The sequence below is a fragment of the Cryptomeria japonica genome, chromosome 8 (assembly GCF_030272615.1).
Source record: "Cryptomeria japonica chromosome 8, Sugi_1.0, whole genome shotgun sequence".
Classification (NCBI taxonomy): domain Eukaryota; kingdom Viridiplantae; phylum Streptophyta; class Pinopsida; order Cupressales; family Cupressaceae; genus Cryptomeria; species Cryptomeria japonica.
Window position 1 is genome coordinate 537068622 of NC_081412.1, and position 27282 is coordinate 537095903.

General features: G+C 37.3%; 1 protein-coding gene across 8 annotated transcripts in view; it reads right to left on the reverse strand.

The window, feature by feature from the left end:
* LOC131027668 (uncharacterized) overlaps positions 1-27282 on the reverse strand; it is a 279605-nt gene that overhangs the window by 202263 nt on the left and 50060 nt on the right. For all 8 annotated transcript variants that reach the window (XM_059209613.1, XM_057957741.2, XM_057957746.2 and 5 more), the window contains one exon: positions 12139-12200. In XM_059209613.1, the coding sequence (XP_059065596.1) occupies positions 12139-12200 (62 nt within the window). The remainder of the gene's footprint in view (positions 1-12138; positions 12201-27282) is intronic.

The window sequence follows — 27282 nt, forward strand, 5'->3', positions numbered from 1 at the left end:
TACTCAGCAAGAACATTCTATTCTGCATTGGCCAGAGAGAGTTGTAGCAATACGATTTTAGCCACTTCAACAAGATGAAGTGGCTGCAACTTAGAGGCGATTCTGCTTACAAGGGCACCAATTGATCATGTTCGTCAATATTGGATAGTGGCATTAGGGTATGTAAAGCATGGTGGAAATGGGTTCATTTCTCATTTAGAGAAGCAGTAAACTCTGTATTTGTCACATGTTTTCCTATATCAGAATACAACTTAAGGTTTTGAAGTATTAATCTGGAAGAAGCTTCATTATTCTCATCTTTGTCAAAATATTGTATGTCTATTCATCAATATTGCGGAGGAAATTCTGAAACAATTAAACTCATTGCCTATTGAGCATAAACAAGAGGAAAAGGGATATTTCATTGGGATTTTAGAATGATTTATCTGCTAATTAAGTGAATGGGAAGTCTGTTTCAGTTGTATGTGCTTATTCGTAAATGTTGATGATAGAACATTGCAATACAAACATCATTTCATTCAGAGATATTGATTAATTCTGGAACATGAAAAAGTCTGCAAACTCTTTGACATTATGCCTTAAAAAAGAACTAAGCATTGCAAGGACCAAATCAGGTTAAACTTAGAGGCAAACAAGTTAGGATATTTCAGTGGTATCTCAGCTCAGTGATCCTGCCAGCCTGTGTGGTACCAGATGCATGTCAGAGTTCATAAATATATTGCTTGTGTTTTGGCTGCCTTAAGGGGTCTCAATGTTCTCATACAGTCTGAAAATTGTTGATAAGGACAGCATAATGTTTATTTTCTGCTATGTAATGTTTGACATTTTTAATGTGCAATCCTACAATAAGCCTCAAACAAACCAACATTATCATCTTGCAACTGAAAACAATAACTAAATACCCCTGCAAGCAAACTACTTGACAAATTGTTGGAGGTAGAGAAGGTGCAAAAATTTGGACCAAAACAGGGATAGAAAACTACAATGGTCTCAGATACTACACCTGGATTGTCTATATGATCTCTAGAGAGGTTGGACCTCACAGATACTACACCAGACAAAGAGTAGGACAACCTGAAGGAGTAGTAGAAGAACAAGAACCCTTGTTCGAACCAGGCAATATGGCAGAACAACGGAATGAGGGTGGAAATTGTCAACCCAATATACATGATGTATTGGGTCAGTTGGCTCAACAATAACAGCAGATGATACAAACCTTTATGCAGTCACAACAACTTTTGAATGCAACTGGCAATCTGAGGATCCAACAGCCGCATGTAAAGAATCGAGACGGTAAAGGTAGTGAGATGAGATGTGAAACCCCTCCTGGACCAGCCTCTAATGCTGTTAGGACAGCAAATACAAGGTCTGATTCACCACTTCGTCCTACCTTTTTCCCAAAAAGAAATCAAGAGGAAGAGGGTCCTGAGGAAGAAGTTGAAGAGACACATATCACGAATGATGTCATGGCCACTTATGATGACTATAAGGCACTTCTAGAACAAGTCAGGACATTGATAAATCTGAATCAGCAGAAAGATAAGAAATTCAGATTCGAAAGGCAAGACAGAGGGCCTCGAAGACAAACTGGACAAAGCACTCAACCTAAGGAGTATAAGGAAGCATTAAATAAGGTCCCTTTACCGACATTTGATGCGAGTGAAAGGACAAGTGCCAGAACATGGGTGGATAAATTAGATACATTCCTATCACTTAAACCCATGGAGGAGGATAAGGCTATACAGTTTGCCACAATGCATCTAGAAGGAGTAGCTTATGATTGGTGGCACCACGGATTAGTGTCACAAGATCATGCCATGGTACATTCCTATGAGGAATTTGCAAACGAGTTGATCACTCGTTTTGACAAGAAAGACATGGAGGTCTACTACAAAAACTTGCCTCAACTTAAACAGGTGGGACATGTGGAATCATACATCAATGTGTTCCAGAAGATTGCAGTGATGATTCCTGATATCTCAAAAAAAAGGGTCACTATGTTGTTTGTAGAAGGGTTGAGCAATAGATTAAGGGGATTGGTCAAGGCACATAAGCCTAATTCTTTGCATGATGCCATTGGATTAGCTCTTGACCTTGAGACTACACCTTTTCAGCCAAAAAAGAAAAGTTTCGACACATGGAAACCAAATAAAAAGGGCTTTAATCAGCAGAGGTATACACCACCAAAGGGTGATCAAGAGTCTAGGAATGAAATGAGAAGGAAGAAGCTATGCTTTTCTTGTAAGGAACCATGGGAGCTGGGACACCGTTGTCTTGGAAAAGGTAAGGCCCATTTGATTGAGGTCATATCTGATGATGAAGAGCATGAAGAGCAAGAGGCTAGTGTTGGAGACGATAGAGATCATGAGGATCACCCATTGCAGCTAGAATTGGAAGATACTACAACCAAAGAAATTCCACGCAGCACTATTGCCACCTTATCTAGAGTACCCAGAAGTCACCCTTTCGGTTGAGAGGTCCTTAAGGGCCAACAGATGCTTTGTTTAGTGGACAGCGGAGCCACACATAATTTTATTGATGAAGGACTAGTGGCAAAACGTGGACTTGTTGTGATGTTTTCACACATCGCCCCATTGCAAATGGGGACCCTTGCTTTTTTTTGTTTTTTTAGGGTTTGTTTTTTGGTCTTTTAGGGTTTTGTTAGTTAGCCTTTGCATTTTGAGTGTCGCCCAGGTGATCACATGGATAAGCAAGTCCGGCTTGAGTGATGTCTTGATCCTGAAATTTGGCTAAGTCTGGAATGTCCTGAAAATTTGGCTAAGTCTGAACGTCCTGATCCTGAAATTTGGCTAAGTCTGGAATGTCCTGATCCTGAATTTGACTAAATCTGGAAACTGAAAAACCTCAAAAAACTAGATTTTGCAATATAACTCCTGGAGGTCTGAAACCACTCTCAAACATCCTGAAAGTATATATGGAATATAACTTAAAGTATAAGAAAGAAGAAACATAGAAGGAAATGTCACTTATACTTAAATGTTATATTCCATTAAAATTGTCCTGATAGAGAGTTCGAAAAGTCAAATTTCGCTCCTGTCCTTCACTGAGGATCCAGAGCGAACTTCGCTCCTGTCCCTCCCAGGAGGACCAAGGCGAAGCGCTCCTGTCCCTCACCAAGGGACCAGGGCGATAATACTTATTTGAGCCATTCCTGACCTTGTTTGGACGAATTGAGACATAAAAGGCATGGTGAAGGGCAAAATGAGCATGATGGAGCATCCAGACTTGATCAAACGCAATGAAATGATGAAGTTTTTGCCTAGAAGGTCAAATTCGCTCCTGTCCCTCACTGAGGGACCAGAGCGATTTTATTCATATGCACATTTTTAGACCTTGTTTGGACATTAACTTTTATTCATAGCATGAAGCAGGATGATATCTTCCCTAGCAAAGACATTTCATGGTGAAAAGTGAAGTATTTAGGCCTGGAGGACAAAAATCGCTCCTGTCCCTCACTGAAGGACCGGAGCTTGAAATCCAAAATTGCCTTGTCCTTGAAAGATTTGAACGATTTCGCGAATTGAGAAGATAAAAGGAGATACATTTTATCAGTTGAATATAACTTGAAAGCGCAATCATGAGGAAAATTGACCCTAGAAGCAAAATCGCTCCTGTCCCTCTGCCAGGGACCAGGGCGAATTTAAGTGATAGCTCTCGTCCCTCTCCCAGGGACCAGAGCGAAATTCCTCATGAGGCATGTTTTGGGCAAAAAGCAAGCAAGTTTTGAGTTTGAAGCAAGAAAGGAGGATGAAATGAACCCGTTGAAGACAAATTGAAGATTACAAGATATCAATAGGAGACTCAAATTGGCCTAGGCGCTCCTGTCCCTCAGTCAGGGACCAGAGCGATTTTTGCCTTAGGTCAATTTCTCGCCAAGTTTGAACAAACTCCCGGCCAAGGATGAATGAAAGGGGACACAACGAGCCTATTGAAGATAATTTTTGAAGTTAACAAAGTGTGATGGAGCCTACAAGTCCAAATTCGCTCCTGTCCCTCAGTAAGGGACCAGGGCGATATTCATTTTATTAGCCAGTTCATTCAAAAATCACGCCAAGTCAAGGACGTACAAGGTTGCACAAGGTCGAAGATATCATTTGGAAGGCAACGAACAAGAAGCAAAGGTTGAAAGATAGCAAATGTTGGCTAGAGCATAAAATTCGCTCCTGTCCCTCACCAAGGGACCAGGGCGAAAACCATTTAAACATCTAATATGCCTTGTTAACGACAAGTAGAATATGCATGAAGCAAAGGGATAACGTCATTGCTTGCCATATAATGAAGATTGGTGATTGAAGAAGCAAGATCAAGGAGAAAACACCAAGATCGCTCCTGTCCCTCACCAAGGGACCAGGGCGATATCAACCTCAGGAGGCACTCATCCACAAAATCAAATCAATCAAGCTCGAGGTTCTTAGCGAAAATGCCAGTTTCAACGTAAAGATGGAGATTTTGAACGTCAAAGGCGAAAATCAAAGGCTAAAATGGAAGTTCGCTCCTGTCCCTCAGTCAGGGACCAGGGCGATAATGGTTTGTATCTTTCCACCATCTCCAAGTTTTGGCGTTAAAACATTTTTTTTGAATTTTATTAAATGCTAGAAAAATCGATAAATTGGAATATTCAATTGATAGCATTTAAAAATTAACGCATGAGCATTTAATTGATTAATTTTGCCTATTTAAAAAAAAACGAATTAATTAAAAACGATGGCATTTAATTAATTAATTATTATTTTAAATGAAAACTTGGAGCGCTTGGATTTACTTGTTTTATTCTTACAAAGTCGGCCTTTGGTTTTATTTTAAAATTGCTTTTAATTACCTTATTTTGCAAAAGTCGGCCTAAGGTAATGCATGGGGTAAGCGCCTATAAAGGGAAGGTGATAATTTCATTTTCAAATCATCATTTCACCTTCATTCATATGCGATTTGGAGAAGACAAAGGGAGGTGCGATTTGTATTTACAAGGAGTGAATTTCATAAAGGAGAAGTGCGAATTTAGCAAAGGGAGTGCGAACTTGATGTTAAAGTGGGGCGAACTTGCCAAAGACTACATTGAAGACCCCCCCCCAAAGGTGGCGAATTACTAAAGAGGATCGCTCGTTTGAAGGAGATCACGTTGAAAGTTTCAAACATTAATTTTTGCCTGGGCGATTTTCTTCATTTTGCATTTTTTGAGTTAGCTCTCAAGTAAGGTATGGCAAGATCCCTTGTTTTAATTTTGAATTTTGATCGTCATAGCCTTAAAGTTTGAATTTTGAAATTTTGAATTGTGATAGCTCAATCGTTTTTTAGGAAATGATAACTCAAGGACTTATCATGAAGTTTCCTAAATTTAATCTCTAATCTAGTTATTCATTGCAAAATCATGTTACTAATTTTGAAATGTTGTGTAGGCATCAAATGGAGATCCCGGAGTTGGAAAATCAAGCCAGATCAAGGACGATCAAGCAAGGACAAGGACGACCTTCTTCGATCCAGCCTAGCATCGACAAGGACGGCCTTCTCTGGACTAACTTCATCAAGGGCGACTTCCCCAATCCAGCGTTCCAAGGCGAGGTACATCATCATCCTGCAAATCAAGGACACAAGAAGTCAAAGCAAAGGGTTCGTTGAAGAAGCAGATAGTTCCAGAAGAATTAATTAAAGCTAGCTTCTCAACAACATCAAGTTGAATATCTACCAAGTTCCAAGTGTCAAATGAGGTGGCATCCTAGTCATCGCTCATCCAGTCAGTGTAGTCCACCTCAGCATGTCCAGATTCGATGTACCTAACTCATGGAAGGTGGCACAAACTCCGGTGTACCTACCCCGGCTATCCATTGGTCGATTTTTCCAAAGAGGACACGTGTCCAAGCAATACAATTTTATCATTGGTCAAGCATTAAATGTTATGTAATGGTTGTAACAAACCCTAATTAGGGTTTTCATTGTTGAATCTTGGCCATTGATCTCGAATTGATCTAAGCCATCGAATTGTATTGAGGGCACTATATTAGCCCTGGCATTTCATTTGTAAAGGCTATTAGAGAGAGTTAGAGTTAGTTAGTGAATAGAGAGTAGTTAGAAGGTGATTAGAATAGCAATTAGAGTAGAGTAGAGAGAGAAGGCAAAGATTGTTGCCAAGAGGTTGTTGTAAAAGACTTGTAACTTCATTGAAGAAATGGTGAAATTTATGGGTCGATTCGACAATTTGCATGGTCTTTATACTTCTCATATTTGATTTCATGTTATTAGATGAGTGGAAGAAATGTGCTTGATTGATGGTGAAATTCGTATATCCATACTACTAGCAGTTTGTTGATTGCAGACTTGCCTTGCGTAGTCAACTGGAATCATTCAACTTAAGCTTAACTTCAATTGTCGCTTCTTCATCGATATGCATCAACCTGATGGTGTCTATGCCTGCAGTGATGATTTGAACATCATAAAGCTTTCCTTCGAAGATCGCACTAGCCTTGTGGAGATGGTCCTGCAATGTCAAAACAAGACCTAGTTAGAGTTTCATCAAAGATCAATCATTGCTCCTACATTCTTAGTGTTAGGATTAGATCCTTTCCTCGCCCTCGTCTTTTTTCCTTTTTTTTTCAAATCTAAGCTAGTGAAAATCCTGTGTTCCAGCAATATTCAAAGCAGATCAGAAGTTCAATCATCAAATGTAAGTCCCCTTGTGATTCCAGCAAATCACATCATACCACTGGAGCTTATCCACACGTAGAGACCCTACTAAAAAGAACATTGGAGTCATCCTAACTGATCCTTCTTGCGATATCTTCAGCAGTTAGCGACTTTATTCAAGAGAGGATAAGATGCCTTTGGGTATTTTATTCTGTGTATGATTGTGTACAAAATACACGTCAACAGGACTACAGGCTGAGGACTTCCCAGGATTCAATGAATTTGTTGCTGATGGATTTACACTAAGTTGCACCAAGGTGGTAGCCCAATTGAGCATTCAAATTGGAGACTATAACTTAACGAATGACATTTATGTGCTTGGGCTTAGCAATATAGATGCCATCTTGGGACTCCAATGGTTAGAGTCACTTGACCGTTATGTACAGGACTTTCGCCAGATGTAACTTGAATTATGATGGATAGCAAGAAGATTGTGCTTAAGGCCATGTCGGACAATGGTCCTCAAATTGTTTCAGCAAGGAGGACGGAGACTCTATACAGGCATGGTAATGTGGATTGGGCAGCACAGTGTTTTGTGTCTACTAAACCTTCCACCAATAATAAGCCGCAGTATCATGCTGACATCCAAACAATGTTGGATAAGCATAGCATCGTGTTTGGGGATATTCCTTCGGGAAGGTCGCCTGGACATGCATTTGAGTATGTCATTGGGCTTGAGGAGGTCGCCAAGTCGATTATCACTACGCTCTACCGACATCCACACCATTTCAAGGAGATTGGAAAAACAATCAAGGAATTGTTGAGCATGGCACAAATTCAACCCAGTTCCAGTCCCTTTGCTTGATCAATTGTTTTTGTTGAAACTTTGTAGCTTTGGTAAGATAAATGATTGAATGAGAGACTTCATTTATCTCTCATTCAATCATATACCTTATCGATATAACTAAAATCTAAATGTAGACCTCATGATTAAATAAATGAACTTGTTATAATCATCTTATATGCATAATCGATCATACTATAATTGTAATAAGATTAGACCAGAATTATGATAACTATCATAGATATCATATGATAGCATCGATTGATGCTATCATATGATAACTATAACAGTTATCATCTTAATCTCAATTTATATCGATCGATGATTATCTTATTTATCGGATGATTATAGTCCTGGTGTGACCCGATTACTAATCGGTCAAACATACTAACTAACGTGCCCCGATAGCAATCGGTTTAATATATTAAATGTGACGTGACCGATAGTTATCGGTACATCGCTTAAGTGAAGCGGTGCATATGCACCGATCAAGACATGTCTTGATCGGGCATGTCAAAAGACATGACCGGTTGAGGCAAGCCTTGATCGGTGGGCATTGCCTATATGTACATGTCAATGAAAAGGTGTAGAAGCATAGAAAATATTAATGTTATCTTCAGCAACCTATGACATAAGAAATAACAGAAAATATCAGTAAAAGAATAATAAGATTATATAACTTCAGACTTGAACATAAATTTGAATATCATTTACAGTTTTGGTCAAAAAGAAGGATGGCACTATACACATGTGCATAGATTACAGAGCCCTAAACAAAAAGACCATTAAAAACAGGTACCCCATTCCCAGGATCGACGAGCTTCTTGATGAATTGCATGGGATCGTGTATTTTACTAAGATTGATCTTCATAAAGGCTATCACCAAATTCGAGTCTAGGAAGAAGACATACACAAGACTGCTCGCTATGAACACTTTGAGTTCCTAGTCATGTCATTCGGATTCACCAATGCACCGGCGACATTACAGTCTTGTATGAACCACACCTTCTGGGATCAATTGCGTAAGTTTGTACTAGTCTTCTTTGATGACACATTGATATACGATAAGTCCTAGAATGACCATCTTCAAGATTTGGATGTGGTGTTGGGTATTAGGGAGGCTCAATCACTGTATGCGAAGGCTTCTAAATGTGAGTTCAGAATGATTGAGATTCTTTACCTTGGGCATGTGATTGGAGCTGACGGTGTTAAGGTGCACCACAAGAAGATTCAGGCTATTCTGGACTAGCCGCCACCTAAAATATTTCGTTGTTGAGATGCTTCCTGGGCCTATGTTGCTATTATAGAAGGTTTGTGAAAGGCTTCTCCCAATTAGCATCAACTCTTACAGACCTCAGAAAAAGGGAACATTCCATTGGTATGATGATGCACAAGTGACATTTGATAAGCTCAAGAAGGTCATGAGCTCATGTCCAGTATTGGCACTACCTGACTTCACATAACTGTTCGTTGTAGAGTGTGACCCATCGGGACAGGGAATTGGCGTGGTCTTGATGCAAAATAGACATCCTATTGTATTCGAGAGCAAGAAGCTAAGGGATGCAAATAGATTGTACTCTACCTATGACAAGGAGATGCTAGCCATCATGCATGTGCTGGAAAAATTCAGACGGTACTTAGTGGATACGAAATTCGTGGTCAGAACTAATCACGACTACCTTAAGTATTTCCTAGAGCAGAAAGATCTTAATGAATGGCAACAAAAATGGGTGAGTAAGATCCAAGCATATGATTTTTGATGTGGAATATGTTAAAGGGAAAAAGAACATTGTTGTTGATGCTCTTTCCAGGAAACCTACCCTCTGCTCTCTAACTGAAATTTCAATTAATTGGAAATCTCAATTATTAGCATACTATTCTAAAAATACTTTTTCTTGTGCCCTGATTGATGGACAAGTACACCATGATAGGTATACTGTAATTGATGATATTATTTATTACAAGAGTAGGCTATATCTTGTACCAACATCTAAGTTGAAGATTAAAATTTTGAGAGCAATTCATGATACACCTCTAGTAGGGCATCCAGGATTTTTTAAGACATATCGGCAAATAAGAAAGAGATTCACCTGCAAGGACCTAAAGGATGGTGTTTTGTAGCATGATAGAGTGTTTGACTTGTCAACAAAACAAGTCTGAGCATACCTTTCCTGCAGGACTACTTCAACCATTGCCTATACCTGAACAGAAATGGGAAGGAATATCCATGGATTTTATTACAGGGCTGCCGCGAGTTCAGGGAAGAGATTGCATATTTGTAGTTGTTGATAGATTAACTAGATATGCACATTTCTTCACTATACCTACAGATTATTCAGCACCTCAGCTTGCAGAGTTGTTTTTTAGAGAGGTGCTCAGGTTACATGGGCTCCCTAAGACCATTGTTAGTGATCGGGACAGCCAATTCCTCCTTATGTTATGGCTGGAGCTATTTCACTTAGCAAGTACAGAGTTGACACCAAGCACCAGCTACCACCCTTAAACGGATGGTCAGATAGAAATTGTAAATAAATGGATTGAGAGCTATCTTTGAAATTATGTTTCAAGACAGAAACGTGCTTGAATCAAATGGCTACACTTAGGTGAGTATTGCCACAATACCACCTACCACACGTCGATTGGCATGCCTCCATTCAGGGCTTTCTATGGCTATGATGCATGATGATCCTTGGATTTGGCCTTTGATGACAGCAAGGTCCCTCGGGCTAAGGATATGATACCGAGTTGTCGGGACATATTCAAGGCACTTAAAGATAACCTCTAGCATGCTCGTAATCAATAGAAAATTTATGCAAACGAGCATAGAGTTGAGAGATCTTTTGAGATTAGGGACTTAGTTTTCTTACACCTACAGCCATACAGGCAGTCTACAAGGACTTACTTTTTATTTTTTTTAGTATTATCGTTTGATAAATTAAACCTAAGGGTGTGTCAGAGAAAACTCTTAAATATATATATATATATATATATATATATATGTGTGTGTGTGTACATGTACATGTACGTACATATACATATGTATATATATCTATATACATATATCTATAGATATATATACATATACATATACATATACATATATATACATATACATGTGTGTGTGTGTGTCTGTATGGACGAACCCGACCCACAAACCCAAAGGGCAAAAAAAAATTTGCCCAAACCCAAACCGGTAACTTAGTTTTGGACAAAAGGGAGGCTCAGCTGAGTAGGTGAGTAGATTGGAGCAATAGAAGACACAGTTGACTAAAGTGGGCAAGCAATTAGCTGACGAGCACTTGTTTCAGGAGAAGATGCAAGAGTTGGACCGGACTAAAACTCACCCGATGGAGGTGGCCCTCATGGTTAGGAGGTCGAGAGAACAGGAGCTAGAGGTAGAACGTGATTTGAGAATTCACATATAGGAGGTGCAGCACCTTAGCCAAGAGCTCTTTGCATCAGCTACATCCACACCGACATCCTCCACTTGTCCAAGGACATCCTCTCTCCCTTAGTAGAATTCTGTTTATAATTAACACCATTTTTGTTTCAGTCTCCTGGAAGACACTTTTTTTTTTTTTGTGGGGTGGGTGGGCGGGGGGTGGGAGGTGTGTGTGTGTTATGTAGTCGGCCAACTGGCCAAGTAATAAAAGTAACACAATTGTATCGACCGAATTTTTAATTTCTTATGTTTTGTTAAGTCATTGTTATGCATTGGAATCGGTAGTTCCCAACCGGTTGATGGTTAGTAGTTATCGACGTTTGGTTATCTTAACTAATGTCGGCCTGCATTATATTGTATCTTGGTTCATAGTTGGGGACTCATGACCAACTAAATACTGGTATATGAATATTGTAATTTCTACATATCATTGTATGAATAATAAAAGAGACTGGCATATCCTTCATATACTATGTAAATGAATAATTGTTTTTTACTTTTATTTCCATAAACTTCCGTGACTGGTATAGTTAAGCAATAAACAAAGAAGTTTGTATAGTGACTTTTCATTGCAAACTACAATTAATTTTCCGAGTCCCATCATTTAACTATCTTTAGTTTGTCAGAAAGATTTTCCTTACATAACAGCTATATATATTTATGTCCATTTATTCAACAAAAATATCATATCTTCTTGTAATTAAAAGTCATATTTGTATAAGCAAATAATGTACAGAAGAATAACATTTCCACAGATAAAATAAAAATTCTGATCAATACACTACAATCACAAACTTTGTTAAAAAGCGAGCACTTAATCATGGTTCAAGAAAATTACGTGTAACACATTACACAGATAAGTAACAAATAAATTGGACAAATCAAAAATTTCAGCAGGTGATCTCTCTCAGATCTCACACACAGAAAATCATTCCTCTGGAATTCATTTAGACCAAGTTATGAATTCTATCCAAAATGAGCAAGAAAGATATAGGACCATTTTGACAGAAAAGTGGTACAAGAGATTTTTTTCTATTTTAAGATCTTCTATGAAAGAAAAGGATTTTGTTTCCCAAGAATACGTAAGTTGTTGAAGGTTTATAAAAGTTTTCATCTTAGTCTCTCCTGAAACATAAATAAAATGACTGATAATTTTAGCATGTTCATGCATTTGTACTGGAAAGGATAATCAATGAAGTACAATTACATTACATACCTTCCTGCAGAATCTGACTTCACAGTAGTAAGAATCCCTTGCCAACTAGCTGCCAAAACATTCTATAGAAACCAAAGGAAAAACCTTTAGTTTCTAAACAGTGGCCAACAGGGAAAGTGGAATTCAACTCAGAAATTGCTCTATGCAAATTTGAAATATTCCCACAAATTATTACATTACATAAACTTGAGAAACCCCAAGCAAAAGAAGTGCACTTATTTACTATTGTAAAAGATAAACTCATTATTGAATAAGCATAACTCAACATGAAGTGATCAATCACAGACTGGGTTATAAAGTCATTTATCAACCTTAATAATTTTCATCTTAAGGAAAATAAATCCAGCTACTTTTTACAAAACTATTTCAATGAAAAAAAATTATCCATAAATGAAAGAAACTTCTGCAAAAAGCATCAAGCATCTTAAGAACATCTGTGATTTTGATATTTGTTAACTGTAAGTTGTAACATATGGTTGACAGTAGAAGGCTAGTTGTGTTGTGAATCAACAAATAAAATTGGATGGGGTAAATTAACAACCAAAAGTATCATAATAGTGTTACTGTTTTAATTCATGCCTTTCAATGCAACATAAAAAGACTAGATATGTGGTAAAACCACTCATTGAATTAGAAAGGGAAGCTCCCTATAAAACCAAGTGTAAATATACCCTTCGCAAGCATGATCACTCGGCAAAGACCTTTAGCCTATTCTAATTCCAATAGACTAAATGAGATTTGGTAAGAGAATAATTAATTAAATAAATAAATTGTAAAAAGTCACTTATTTTTATGGGCAACTTATGTTTGATTAATATTAAAATGTGACTTATTTTGGGGCCCAAACGTAAAGTTAGATTCTTAAAAACATATTAAAAATCACTTTAAGAGGGAAATGAGATTAAAATATTCAAACATTGAAATGGATTATTAAAAAGAGGAATCGGGAAGAGAGATTCATTCGACATTTTATTCTCAAAAATCCCATCTTTGAAAATTGAGCGACTATTCATCTTTCTGCCTAGGAAAAAACCCCTACAACAAGATTGATTTCCAAGACAAAAACCCTCCTAGCCAATTTGAGGGTGGATTCATACAGGATTTAAAAGTGTGATGAATGTTTGGAACTTGTGGAGATTTACATAAAAAGCTAGGGATCATTTCTAGGTTCAATGAAGAATGAGAAATTATCAAATAATCAGTTGCTTACAAATAACAATTGATATTTATGTGATGTGAGCTCTTGCATTAGCTGCTGATTAACTCTGAACAACATATAATCCCAGCTGCCCGGTTTCAAAATACCCATTTAATTCTCAAAACAGTAAGTGCATCCTTAAAAACAAGCTGTACCAAGAAAGGGAGGCAGCGATTAGTTTTAAGGTACAAAAAGAGACTGGTTGACCAGCAGTATGTCAAGAAGGAAAGTGTGGGAGTTTTTGTAAAGTCCCATTTTTCTCATAATCACCCATTGAGACATTTAGTCTATTTTAGACTAAATTGGAGTAATAAGGGAATAATAATTAATTAGATATAATTAATCCTAAGTTATCTTGAGTTATAATATTTAATTAAATAGGCTGGACCTATTTTAATTATAAAGTGACTTTTTAATATTAGTGGAGAATCAATAAAATAAGTCACTTAATGAAAAGGGAAAATAAGAAATAAAATAAAATAATAAAGTAAACCTTCTAGAAAACACTTCTAGAAAGTTCACTCATTGATATATAAGGATGAGAAGTCAAGTCATTTTGATTATTCTTGACTTGTTATTCTAAAAGAAATTTTTACTTGAGACCTTGAGAGCTTAGGTTGCAAGTTTAGTAAACCCTACGACAGAAACCCTAGAGGTTTTGGCTGTTTGGACGAAAACCCAGATCAGCACACGGGTGAATTCATCTTAGAATTCACGGTTGCGCTTCATTTTTCAGTTTGGAAAGATTCATGGAGTTTCAGAGTTATATCTTTGCAGGTTGAAATATTGCCAAAAGGGTTTTGAGCATCATTCTAATGGTACAAGCCTATTGATAGGTCTGATGTGTAATGGCAGATTTCCGAGTTGTATTTGGGCATGTTTGGCCTATGTATTTGGATGTAATTGAATGTTCAAAGTTTCTGATTTGTAGCAGCAGACTGAATAATCCTGAAATCAGACTTGTTCCATATATATGTTTCTGTATTTTATGTCATGTATGGTTGGATGAGTTCTTGATTGAAGATATTATCATAAGGGGTCATTATTGGCATATGTGATTGTTGTCCGCATTTGTTGTAACCAGACATATAAATTGAAATTCTAGGGTCTGGAGCAAAAAACTAAAATGCAGGGAATCAGTGAAGAATTCAAGAAATTATTTTCAGAATTATCAGAATTATGTTATTATAGTGGTATCAAAGCTGGTGATCTTGCCAGCCTATTAGAGTTTCTGCAGTGCATGTCAGATTTTGCAGTTGCATGTGTGTCGGATGTTATTGCATGTCAATTTGGTGAATACCCAGATAATTGCATGCCAGTTCGATCAACTTGCATGTCAGTTTGTAAACTACCCAGATCTTACATGTCAGTTTGGAAACTACCCAAATCATGCATGTCAGTTTGGCAAATACCCAGATGATTTTGAGTGTTGCATGTTTGTGGGTGTTAATTTTGTAACGTCGGTCGTACTATTTCATGCTTCCGATATATATATATATATATATATATATATATATATATATATATATATATATATATATATATATATATATATATATATATATATATATATATATATATATATATTAATTTGATTACATATACTAATATGTTAACGTTAACTAAAGATAAATAAAACCAAAGTTAACTTATCGTGTTTGACCAACGGTTACACCGTTATATATATATATATATAAATTTGATTACATATACTAATATGTTAACGTTAACTAAAGATAAATAAAACCAAAGTTAACTTATCGTGTTTGACCAACGGTTACACCGTTTTATATATATATATATATATATATATATATATATATATATATATATATATATATATATTAATTTGATTACATATACTAATATGTTAACGTTAACTAAAGATAAATAAAACCAAAGTTAACTTATCGTGTTTGACCAACAGTTACACCGTTCATGGTATCGGGTGGTAAAGCGATTCTAAAACAAGTCGCACTCCTTCCGATCGGGTAAGTAAACGGTGACTAGTTTATATACTGTGGTGAGAGGTACGTAGGGAAGAGATGTGTCTTCCCACGTGGGAAGACATATCTCTTCACTACGTAACCCCTCATCCATTTATATAGCATGCTTACATTGAGGAGGATGTACACACCGAAATTGATAAGTGTGGTGCATCTTTAAAACACGCTATAGCAAATAAAATACAACTTTCAGATCATATCTCCATCTCTTCTATTTTGATCACAGAATTTTGAAAGAACTTAACATGGTATCAGAGCAAAGTTAAGGAAGATCATATTAAGATTCTGTAACGATCTCATAAACTTTCACCAGGCTCTTACTAAGATCACATTCCCATAATCCTAATGGCAACCGGAGTTACGTTTGAAGATAGATTAGATGGAGCATCAAATTTTGTATCTTGGAAATTCAGGATCATGCTTGTTTTGAAAGAAAATATAATTGACTCCCATGTCAAAAGTGAAATTCTTGAACCATCTGATGATACAGAGAAAATTCAGTGGAGCAAGGACGGTGAGAAGGCCCTTAAGATAATTGTGGATTCAGTAAGACACCATATTGTACCAGTTATTTCTAAGTATGAGACGGCCTTTCAAATGTTCAAAGCATTAGCTGACATTTATGAAATCGACAACACTAGCAGGGCTCTCACCCTAAAGAATCAACTACACCATATAAAGATGAATAAAGGAGAAACAGCTACATCCTATTTCTTGAGGATCACTGAGCTTAGGGATCAACTATCCACTATTGGACATCTAGTAGACAACAAAGAACTTGCTATGATGGCCCTAAATGGACTTCCTACCTCATGGGAATCGTTCATTCAAGGAATCAGGGCTCGTTCTAAATTTCCTAAGTTTGATAGATTGAAAACCGATTGCATTCAAGAGGAATCTCGACTTGTCACAAGAGGAATAAAACAAAACAATGGTAATGAAGACATTCAAGTTCTAAACTCTAATTCCCACAACAAAGGAAAGAAGAAGAACTTTAAGAGAAAGAGGGACAACAGCTCAAATGGGAAGAGATCTTCAAAGAAGAAGAGAGACATTTCTGAAGTACAATGTTTCAGATGTGACCAATATGGGCACTATGCAATGAAGTGTCCAAACAGGATCAAACAACAAACTTCAATGGCAAAAATTAAGAAAGGGACTAATTCTGAGAAGCTAGTCTTCTACTCAACCCTCTCTAGTCAAGTCACCTCCAGTTTCAACACATGGGTGATTGACAGCGGAGCATCTCGGCACATCACTGGATTTCGTGAGCACCTAGATGCACTTGTGGAAAGTTCAAATGAAGAAGTGACAATTGGTGATGACTTAAAATTATCCAATTATGGGAATAGGAACCTGCAATATCAACCTAAAGTCAGGCATATCCCGACAGCTGATTGGAATTCTATTTGTACCTGGTATAAAGAGAAACCTTGTCTCAGTGTTTGCACTTGAAGATAAGGGTTACAGATTAACCTTTATGGAAGGAAAGGTACTTGCTTGGCCAAAGAAATCCACCATCAAGAAAGCCCACACCATTGCAGTAAGACAAGGGAGCCTCTACAGACTTTGCACCACTCCACCTCTAGCCTTAATTCATGAGACTCCAGATTTGAATGAACTTTGGCATAGAAGATTAGGGCAACTTCATTTCCATGCCCTACCTAAGATAGAGAAGATGGTAATCAGCTTACCCAACTAAATCAAAAATCTGAAGGAGCCTGCAAAGGGTGTGCCTTGGGAAAGAATACTAAAGGGTCTTTTAATTCTAGCAACAGTAAATCCAAAAATGTATTAGAATTAGTTCATTCTGATTTATGTGGACCCATGTTTGTACCCTCATTAGGGGGATTTTTATATTATGTAATATTTGTAGATGATTATTCTAGGAAGACCTAGATATATTTTCTGAGGTACAAAGAATCTAAAGAAATCCTTTCTAAATTTAAGGAATTCAAAGCTCTTGCAGAAAATATGACAGGTAAGAAAACCATAACCTTAAGAACAAACAATGGGGGGGAATACACTTTTGATATGTTTAAAGATTATTGTATAAATGCTGGGATTAAGAGGGAGTTAACTGTACCTTATAACCCACAACAAAATGGGGTAGCTGAAAGAAAGAATAGGACTATAGTAGAAGCTGCTAGGGCTATGTTGTTTGACCAAAATATAGAAACCTCATTTTGGGCTGAAGCATCTAGGACAGCTGTGTACATTCCAAATAGATGTCCTCAGTCTCTTCTTGACAATAAAACCCCTGAAGAAGCCTTTACTGGCAACAAACCTGACATAAGTCATTTTCGGATCTTTGGGTGTCCAGTCTATATTCATGTCCCCAAAGAAAAGAGGTCAAAGTTAGAACCTTTTGGAAAGAAAGGAGTATTTGTTGGGTACAGTGAAACCTCTAAAGCCTACAAAATATACATACCTGGTCAAAGACAAATTGAACTAAGCAGAGATGTCATCTTTGAGGAAGACATAGCATTCAGGAGGTCCAAAAGCTCTAATGAATTAGAACACCAAGATCCTCCTACAAGCTTGGATGAGGATTCCACCCCTGAGATTCAGAGGGAGACCCCTGAAGATGCTGAACATGAAGTGCAAAGCTTACCTTTAGAAGAAAATTATCTCGAAACTAGGAAGAGACCACTTTGGGCTAAAAAGATGCTTCAAGAAGCTGAAAATTATGCTGCTCCAAAGGGGACCTTCAGAGAAAGTAAGAGACCTAACCTATTTTCCAGTTATACTGCCTTGATGAGTGAGATCATTGATGCAGAACCTTCCTGTGTTGGAGATGCGCTCAAGCATCAAGTTTGGAGAGATGCTATGTCAGAAGAGTATCAGCCAATTCTGAAAAATGATGTCTGGGATATTGTGCCTAGGCCTAAAGGCAAATCTGTGGTATCTTCTAAATGGCTCTTCAAAATCAAACATGCAGCAGATGGCATCATTGAGAAGCACAAAGCAAGGTTTGTTGCGAGAGGTTTTTCACAGAAAGAAGGTATTGACTATGAAGAGACATTTGCTCCTATTGCCAAATACACTTATGTCCGAGGAGTTTTGGCTATTGCAGCATCTAAAGGATGGAAAGTCCATCAAATGGATGTCAAGACTACTTTTCTGAATGGTAAGATTGAAGAAGAAGTTTATTTGGAGCAACCTGAAGGTTTTGTGATTCATCAGGCTGAATCACATGTCTACAGATTAAAGAAAGCTCTTTATAGCCCGAAACAGGCCCCCAGAGCATGGTATGAAAGAATTGATCACTATCTCTTGGAATTAGGGTTTTTCAAGAATGAAGCATATCCAAATCTCTACTACAAGGTAATCAATGGTGAATTATTAATTCGTATTCTTTATGTTGATGATCTACTAATCACAGGAGAGGATAATTGTATTTCTCGATATAAGAAAGAATTGGCCTCTGAGTTTGATATGAAAGATTTAGGAATTCTTCACTACTTCCTTGGATTGGAAGTTTGGCAGCAGGCAGAAGGTATAATCCTTAATCAAGGAAAATACACCATTGATATACTCAATTAGAATGTTGGATTGTAGATCCATGACCACACCTATGGAGACAAATCTGCACAAGCTAAAGGAAACAGCTGCAGAATTAGAGTTTGCAGATCCTACACTCTACAAACAGATTATTAGATCTCTGATGTATTTGGTAAACACAAGACCTGATATATGTTATGTTGTAAATGCACTAAGTCACTTCATGTGTGAACCCAGGGAAATACATCTTGTTGCTGCAAAGCATATTCTGAGATATCTTCGAGGAACTATTGGTTATGGTTTGAAATATAAACATGTAAAACTTGACCTACATGGATTCACTGATTCTGATTAGGCTGGAAGCATAGCTGACAGGAAAAGCACATCAGGATGTTGCTTCAGTTTAGGATTAGGAATGATCTCATGGATATGTAGAAAACAGTCTTCAGTTGCTCAGAGTTCTACGGGAGTTGAATACATTGCAGCCTCCATAGGAGCAAGAGAAGTTGTATGGCTCCGGAAATTGCTTGTAGGACTGTTTGGTCAACCCTTAAATCCTACTGTCATCTACTGTGACAATCAGAATTGCATCAAGCTTTCAATGAATCCAGTATTTCATGACAGGTCTAAACACATTGAGATTCCTTATCACTATGTTCGAGATATGGTGGAAAGGAATGTGATCCGATTGAATTGTATTAGTACAGGTGATCAGATTGCAGACATTCTTACCAAGCCTCTCTCCAGGATCAAGATTGAACACTTTAGAGATAAACTTGGTATGGTTGAAAATGTTATTTAATTTTGAGATAGAGTCTCATTTATTCTGATATACTAATATATTTAAAGATGTTTAGTGTGTAAACTCTTTTATTTGTCATGTGTGTGACTCCATGACTGCATGGGCCTTCTGTGAACATTATTGAAGGGTGACGACTTTTCAATAATGAACACTTGTTTCAAATTGATATTGTAAGGTGACGATTTTACAATTATCAATTTAACTATCTTCATGGATATCATGTGACTTGATATTTGTGGACATGTCATGATTTTACCATGTGAGATTTTGCCAAGATCTAGAGGCAATGGAAAGCACAAATAAGAGAGAACAAAAAAGATGATAGGAATAAACTGTATTCTATCAAGATGCAAAATATGATCAACTGGATCATTACAAGATGTTCAATGATTATCCGTACAAACAATGTAGATGAGCCTGCTTATATAGGCAAGGCTATATGGATATGTGAGCACACAAACATGACATGTGGCTCAATAAGAAACAAGGGTAGGTAGGAAATAGGTGTGGGTAGGTAGGAGAAACAATAAAATATTCCACATGAGGTGGATCAGCCACCGAAGGTGGAATTATCACTCCACAATAAGTGGATATGATAAAGTAGTAACAAGATCAACATCATAAAAGGTGGAAATTCTCCTACACACACTATCCCAATGTGGCACAAACACCCAAGTGTCTCATACCCAAACTACTATGAAATGCATTATCTTGAGTAAACTTAAGTAAGGTGTAATAACATCCATGATGAATAACTATTTACACCAACAACTTTCCTTTCGAAATCAGTGTCACATACAGCAGGTGTAAAAAAGGTTACAACAATGGATAAAGGCGGTACAATTTCATCAACGAAGGATGGAAGGGATAGTATAAGTCTACAAAGAAATGATCAACATATGGATGAGCTTATGAATGGTATGAATGACTTCTTTCAAGCGTTTAATATCAATCATATATGTTATTATTGTTAGAGAAATTGCTTTCGGAGGAAGAAACTAAGAAGATGGATAAGAGGCATACCAATGATAAGCACATTGAAGTCACTAATGATGAGCATATAGATCATTCCAATGATGCTTATTCAAAAAATTCATTTGACGGAGAGGCACATGAGACTTGTCGCAGCCATTATAACACGGCTGAAAGGTATGAGGTTAATTATGGTTTTGTTATGCATGATAACAGCAGTACATTCAGTTTGCATGATCCATTACTTGAACATACACAAATATGGATGTTGAGAGTAATAAGGATAACAAAATAGTAGCCAGGGGTACAAATTCAAATTTAAGCAATGTTCAAAGAGACAATGTTCATACATATGAAGGTTTTGTGGATCAAAGACTTCTAGCACGGCATGATTTGAATGATCAATCTATGGTTGAGGAAGAATATGTGTAAGAGTGTGTGGAAAAGAACATTATTTCAGATTGGAAAGACTTAACCCATTACAAAGAACTCAAGGAATCCACCTACGTTCTAGCATCCCACCATCATGACTCTTGTGTGGGACATAATGCTTCAAAGGAGGAATTTTGTGAAGAAGACGTCAAGGAGGTAGCTGATTTTGAGAGGCATGACTTTGAATGCAAATCAGAAAAACAATTCTCTTAGGTAGCCACACCTGTGGGGCAACTTTCACATGAAGATGCAAATTTCAGTCATGAGATAGGTGCTACAACTTTTGGATCAATCATCAATGATGTGCATAAGGAGCTCTTAGATCTAAGCTACTGGCAAGGTATGACAGCCCTTAGTAAGTTTCATATTCCTTGTTTTGTACACATGATTATATTGGAGGAATACTTGTTCAGATCATATGACGCATATTGTCTTAAGAGAGCTGATTATAGAGACTAAGAAATTGCCTAACAAGAAGATCCTACAATTAAATAATGTTTCGTTTGTCATGGATACTTCACCATGGAGTTGGTTGGAGGAAAAAAATATAACAGCTAAGGAGGTGTAGGCATGGATCAGTTTTATGATAGCTAAGGCAGCTAGGAGAACATGCGACTTCTTCCTGAGCGGGTCGAATGGTAATGGATCCTTGTTTGTTGGTGATAGTGGAAGCACTCCCAAGATGATTCTAGGTCTGATTTTTTGTTCCAGCAGTGTTGTTGCCTTTTGCACCAGCAATATGGAAAGTATATACACGGCTGATTTTGCACACATGATGGATACCTTTCAGATTTTCAAGAGACCCATCAGTCCTAGAGTGATATTCTCTGATGGAGATTTGATGAGAGGCATTTATCCTTTCATTTGCAGCCTATATGATGATGTTCATTCACCCCACTCTTGGTATAAGAGTGAATGGAACAACCAGTTTCTTCTGGACAGCGATTTGTCACACAATGTTTGTCATGATTCACATGCTTCCATGGTGTCTAGAGAGAGTCTCTACAAGGATTTTTCAGTTTATATCAGAATAGAGCAGCATAAACATGGTGGAGCAAGGTAGAACTTTGGTAAATTTTCTGATTACGTGAAGAGGATCATTGTTCTTTTGAGAGTTAGAGTCTTCAATATTCTCTTCACATCTGTGTTGCAGCATTGTGTACTTCATGTAAGACCATGCAAAGGTCCTAGATTGATGTGGGACCCTGGGATTTGTTGGAATGATTGGTCGGTGCACCATCTTCATAAACGATTGCTTGAGGGCAAGCAATCTTGGGGTGGGAGAACTTGTAATGTCCCTTTTTTCCCATGATCACCCATTGAGACATTTAGTCTATTTTAGACTAAATTGGAGTAATAAGGGAATAATAATTAGTTAGATATTATTAATCCTAAGTTATCTTAGGTTATAATATTTAATTAATTAGGCTGGACCTATTTTAATTATAAAGTGACATTTTAATGAGTGGAGAATTAATAACATAAGTCACTTTATGAAAAGGGAAAATAAGAAATAAAATAAAATAATAAAGTGAATCTTCTAGAAAACACTTCTAGAAAGTTCACTCATGGATATATAAGGATGAGAAGGCAAGTCATTTTGATTATTCTTGACTTGTTATTTTGAAAGAAACTTTTCCTTGAGAGCTTGAGAGCATAGCTTGTAGGTTCAATAAACCCTAGGATGGAAACCCTAGAGGTTTTGGCTGTTTGCATGAAAACCCAGATCAGCACACTTGGTGAATTCATCTTAGAATTCACAATTGCGCTTCATTATTCAGTTTGGAGAGATTCGTGGAGTTTCAGAGTTATATATTTGCAGGTTTAAATATTGCCAGAAGGGTTTTGAGCATCATTCTATGTCATTCTGGTATGTGCAAACCTATTGATAGGTCTGATGTGTAATAGCAGATTTCTAAGTTGTATTTGGGCATGTTTGGCCTATGTATTTGGATATAATGGCATGTTCAGAATTTCTGATTTGTAGCAGCAGACTGAATAGTCCTGAAATCAGATTTGTTCCATATATATGTTTGCATTTTTTATGTCATGTATGCTTGGATGAGTTTTTGATTGAAGATATTATGATATTATCATAAGGGGTCATTATTGGCATATGTGTTTGCTGTCGACATTTGTTGTAACCAGAAATATAAATCGGAATACCAGGGTTTGGAGCAGAAAACTAAAATGCAGAGAATCAGGGCAGAATTCAAGAAATTATTTTCAGAATTATAGTGCATATCCTACTCGGGTTATTACAGTTTTCAAGAGTCAATGCTGATGTGAAAAGAGGTCGTTGGACCTTCTATTACCCAGCCACACCCTTGTGTGGGTCAAAAAAAATCCCAAACTGTAAGTCAGCATTTTGGAGAGAAAACTTAACAGCATACCGCTTGGTGTGGGGTATTTCATGATACATAATACAGATAGCAGTCTGAATAACATTGTATATAGGATTTCAATATTTGTCTGCAGATTCATCAAATAAAAGGTTAGAAATTTTATTATTTCAGCTCTGTGTTGGCAATATTGTCATTGATGTCAAAGGCATATGAATGAGATTGCTGTCATTGATGTCAAACATGTGTGGATGAGATTATCATCATTGATGTATGAATGAGATCAATAGAAGACTGTCATTGATGTCAAAGAAGATTGATTTCTAAGGTTGGAGAAAATTGTTATGGCCAAAGACCACTACATCGTTATTCATAGCTGACTTCATCTATAATATGACAGCAATGAAAGATGAGTTATTTGGTGAAATCATAGAGGTATGGAAGTTATGAAGAGTCCATTTAACTACAATGCCTAATCTGATTGTGTGCAACATGGAGTGAATAGAAGATATACATGAAATTGTGGAGCAATGACAATATAATACCTGTATGCTGGCTGACCTCACTCCTTTCATGTCGACACCCATGTTTGTGCAAGACAAAGTTAATTTAATCTCATGTTCTTAGTCAACCGCCTTTGCCGCCCAAGTCGAGACAAATATGTATAAATGATAAAATATAGTTAAGATTGCCCAGATTGATGGATCATACAAAGCAGTGATCAGGCATTAACAAAATGGCAGTGATTAATAAGTTTTAAAGGCAGCATTTAGAGACCAAAAAGCAGCGATTTATATGTTATAAGATGAGTGATTAAAACAGATTTGATGAAAAAGAGGCCGACCTCCAAGTAATATGGTGCCTTACATTGGAAGAACAAATATTGTTAGCCAACCCTTTATTATTTAATTGCAGGCTGATTCATTTCATGTTAGCACTTATGTTTAAAGTTTAACATAAATTAAAAGGTAGTGCCTATGATAAAATGAAGCGTTAACAAATAGACACCTCCCTTGGTGAATATTGTATCCCTTAATGAAGTTGTCCCTCCTCATAGAGACATCTCTTGCAGATTTAACAAGGTATAAAAGGAACATAAAGTTGAGTTCGAACAGCAAGACTTCAATGAAATATTATTCAGAATCAAAGTAGATCAAGAGCAGATCTAGAGAAGATTTTATGTGCAGATTTTGAGAAGAATATAATGAAAAACTAGTAAAACTAACAGCAGACTTTTGAGTATAGCAGCAGAGAAATACAATAATAATCAATTGATTTTGAGCAGACCTTAAGAAGAAATATTTGAAGATAATTTTGTGGAAATGTTACATCATCCATATGCAGATTTGAGAAGGAAGTGAACAAAAGATATATGGAGATCATTCATTGTAAGCCGGTTAATTAGTAAATAAGGCTTTTTGGAAATGTATTAAAATAAAACAATACTATTAAGTTATAACTACGGGGTAGTTGGTTGTCTGACGGTTGATGGCCTAACCAACCGCAAACTCTTTATATGTAAGCTTGTAGCACATTTGGAGGGAGATTCTAGGGGAGATTAATATGATATATAATTTTACGTCGTCTTTCTTATTCTACATTGTCTTTCTTATTCTAGCAACCTCTCGCGAAGTGTCCCCATTTCCTACATTGTCGACACTATATTATAGGACATCCTTTTGAGTCGTACTGTATTTTATTTTGCCCTTGTTGATTCCGATAACCACCCACCAATGCATTTTGTGGCTATTTACTACTCAATCTGATAAATTAAATATGGGAAATAATAATACAAATAACAATGCATACTAGATACAAGAGTAAAATATACAGTGTACCACGGGGACGCGTTTCCCCCCCTTTTGGGGCCACGTCTCGGAAACGGTGACGTTTCCAGGACGGGGGGACGCGACACCTCCCATCGTCCCGCCACTGCCACCAAAGCTCCGTCGAAGACAGGGAAACGTCTCCAAGTTTCCTTGGGAGACTCCCAGGCGTCTCCAAGTTTCCTTGGAAAACTCCCAGGCGTCTCCAAGTCTCCTCGAGAAACTCCTAGGAGTCTCCAAGTCTCCTTGGGAGACTCCCAGAAGTCTCCTTGGGAGACTCCCAGACGTCTCTTGAGGGGCGAGGCGACTTTCAAGAATCTCCCATCCGACGTCTCCAAGACTCCTTGGGAGACTCCCAAACGTCTCTTGAGGGGCAAGGAGACTTGCAGGAGTCTCCCGTTCGAACACGTCAGACTCAAAAAGCAATTGAAATCCTTTTTTTTTTAATTTTGAGCGAGTTGAGCATTTTGCCATTTTGTCTTTTGTAATGCTATTGCTATTTGCTACTCATTGTAATGATGTATCATGTAATCATCATTATAGACTTTGTGATATCAGATATTAATACGATATTTTGATAATAGAAATCTCCAATTTGACAATTTCATTTGTCAAATTTTATGTAGCAATTAGCATTCAATAAATCTTTGTATTTAGATTTAATATTTCAAATTTTGTTATTTTGTAATTTTACTAATTTCCTATAGTTTATTTGAAATGTAATTCTTATACTATTATACTTCTTTTCACAACTAGTTTTTCAAGTACTATAAGTATATGTATAATTATATCAGCACCACCACCCTGCCAACCCCCTGTCGTCATCGCCCCGTCGTCCCCAAACTTAGGCCTTTTGTCCCCGAAACCCGTCCCCAACAGTCGTGGAACACTGAAAATATATCTGTATTCACACATGAAAGTATTATAAAGAAGAAGACCAAAGATGGACAGCCAAGGATTACAATTGATCCAACTATATCCTCCTACCTTTCTTGGCAGTACAAAACATATTTAAAGGACCCGACAATTGCCGAGAGGAACACAACCGTCAACCAATGGACACATAACTACCCAAGAGTAACAACCCACTTAATACAATTAATTAATACATTGTCAAATAACCAATATTATCAGACATAACAATAGGCATCTTATGCCAACTACATCATCCCCCCAAAACAAAAATCCGTCTTCCAGACGACAAGTAAACATCACATAATATCTGGGAAGACTAATGACAAGAGTGTAGACAATGACTTGTGCTGGACAATCCCAACTAGTAGTGTACTTGCCAAATCAAATGGGGTTTGGGAGCAACGACCCCAACAAGGTCAAGGGGCAACGCCCCCTGGGGGGATATAGGGGCAGCGCCCCTCGTGAGGTCCTCGGGCAATGCCCATGGGCGACGTCGAGGGGCAGAGCCCCCGTGGCCAACACTAACTAAGACCTTCAAAATCATATAGAACTCCACGACGCACATCAATTTTCTCATTTTTGAAGACAACAAAAACAATGCTAATGAAGCCAAAAAATAGAGATTTTTTCAATGTTTAACAAACATATGATTTCAAAATTCTGGTTGAGTTGTACTTTCCACTTCAAAATTAATAGTCATATTCCTCTATAAGATGCCAATGGTACCCTATGCTCATTGCACAAGAACCATACAAAGGGGACTAATAGTCATACGGTAGTAGTAGAGTACCCAAACTATTGTGGTCGTACTAAAAGAACCATTCGAGAATCAATACACTATGCAATTGTAGTGAGTTGTGAACCTGTACGGATACCAACCACACCAAGAGTCACTTTGCCTACCATACGGGACAATGTGAAGTACATACCAAGGGTAGGCATACACTAAGAGTAGAGTGTCGTACACATGGGTTGACTATTCACCATACGAGATAAAGTCCCTGCAAGGTCTATACAGGAGGATGGGATGGGCGTACGGGATATGGGGATGTTGTACGTGGTGAATGTCATACTTCATGAGTCGCTACCATCCATACATGATATATGGATGTCGTACGTGATGAATCACGTGCGCGATAGTTATGTC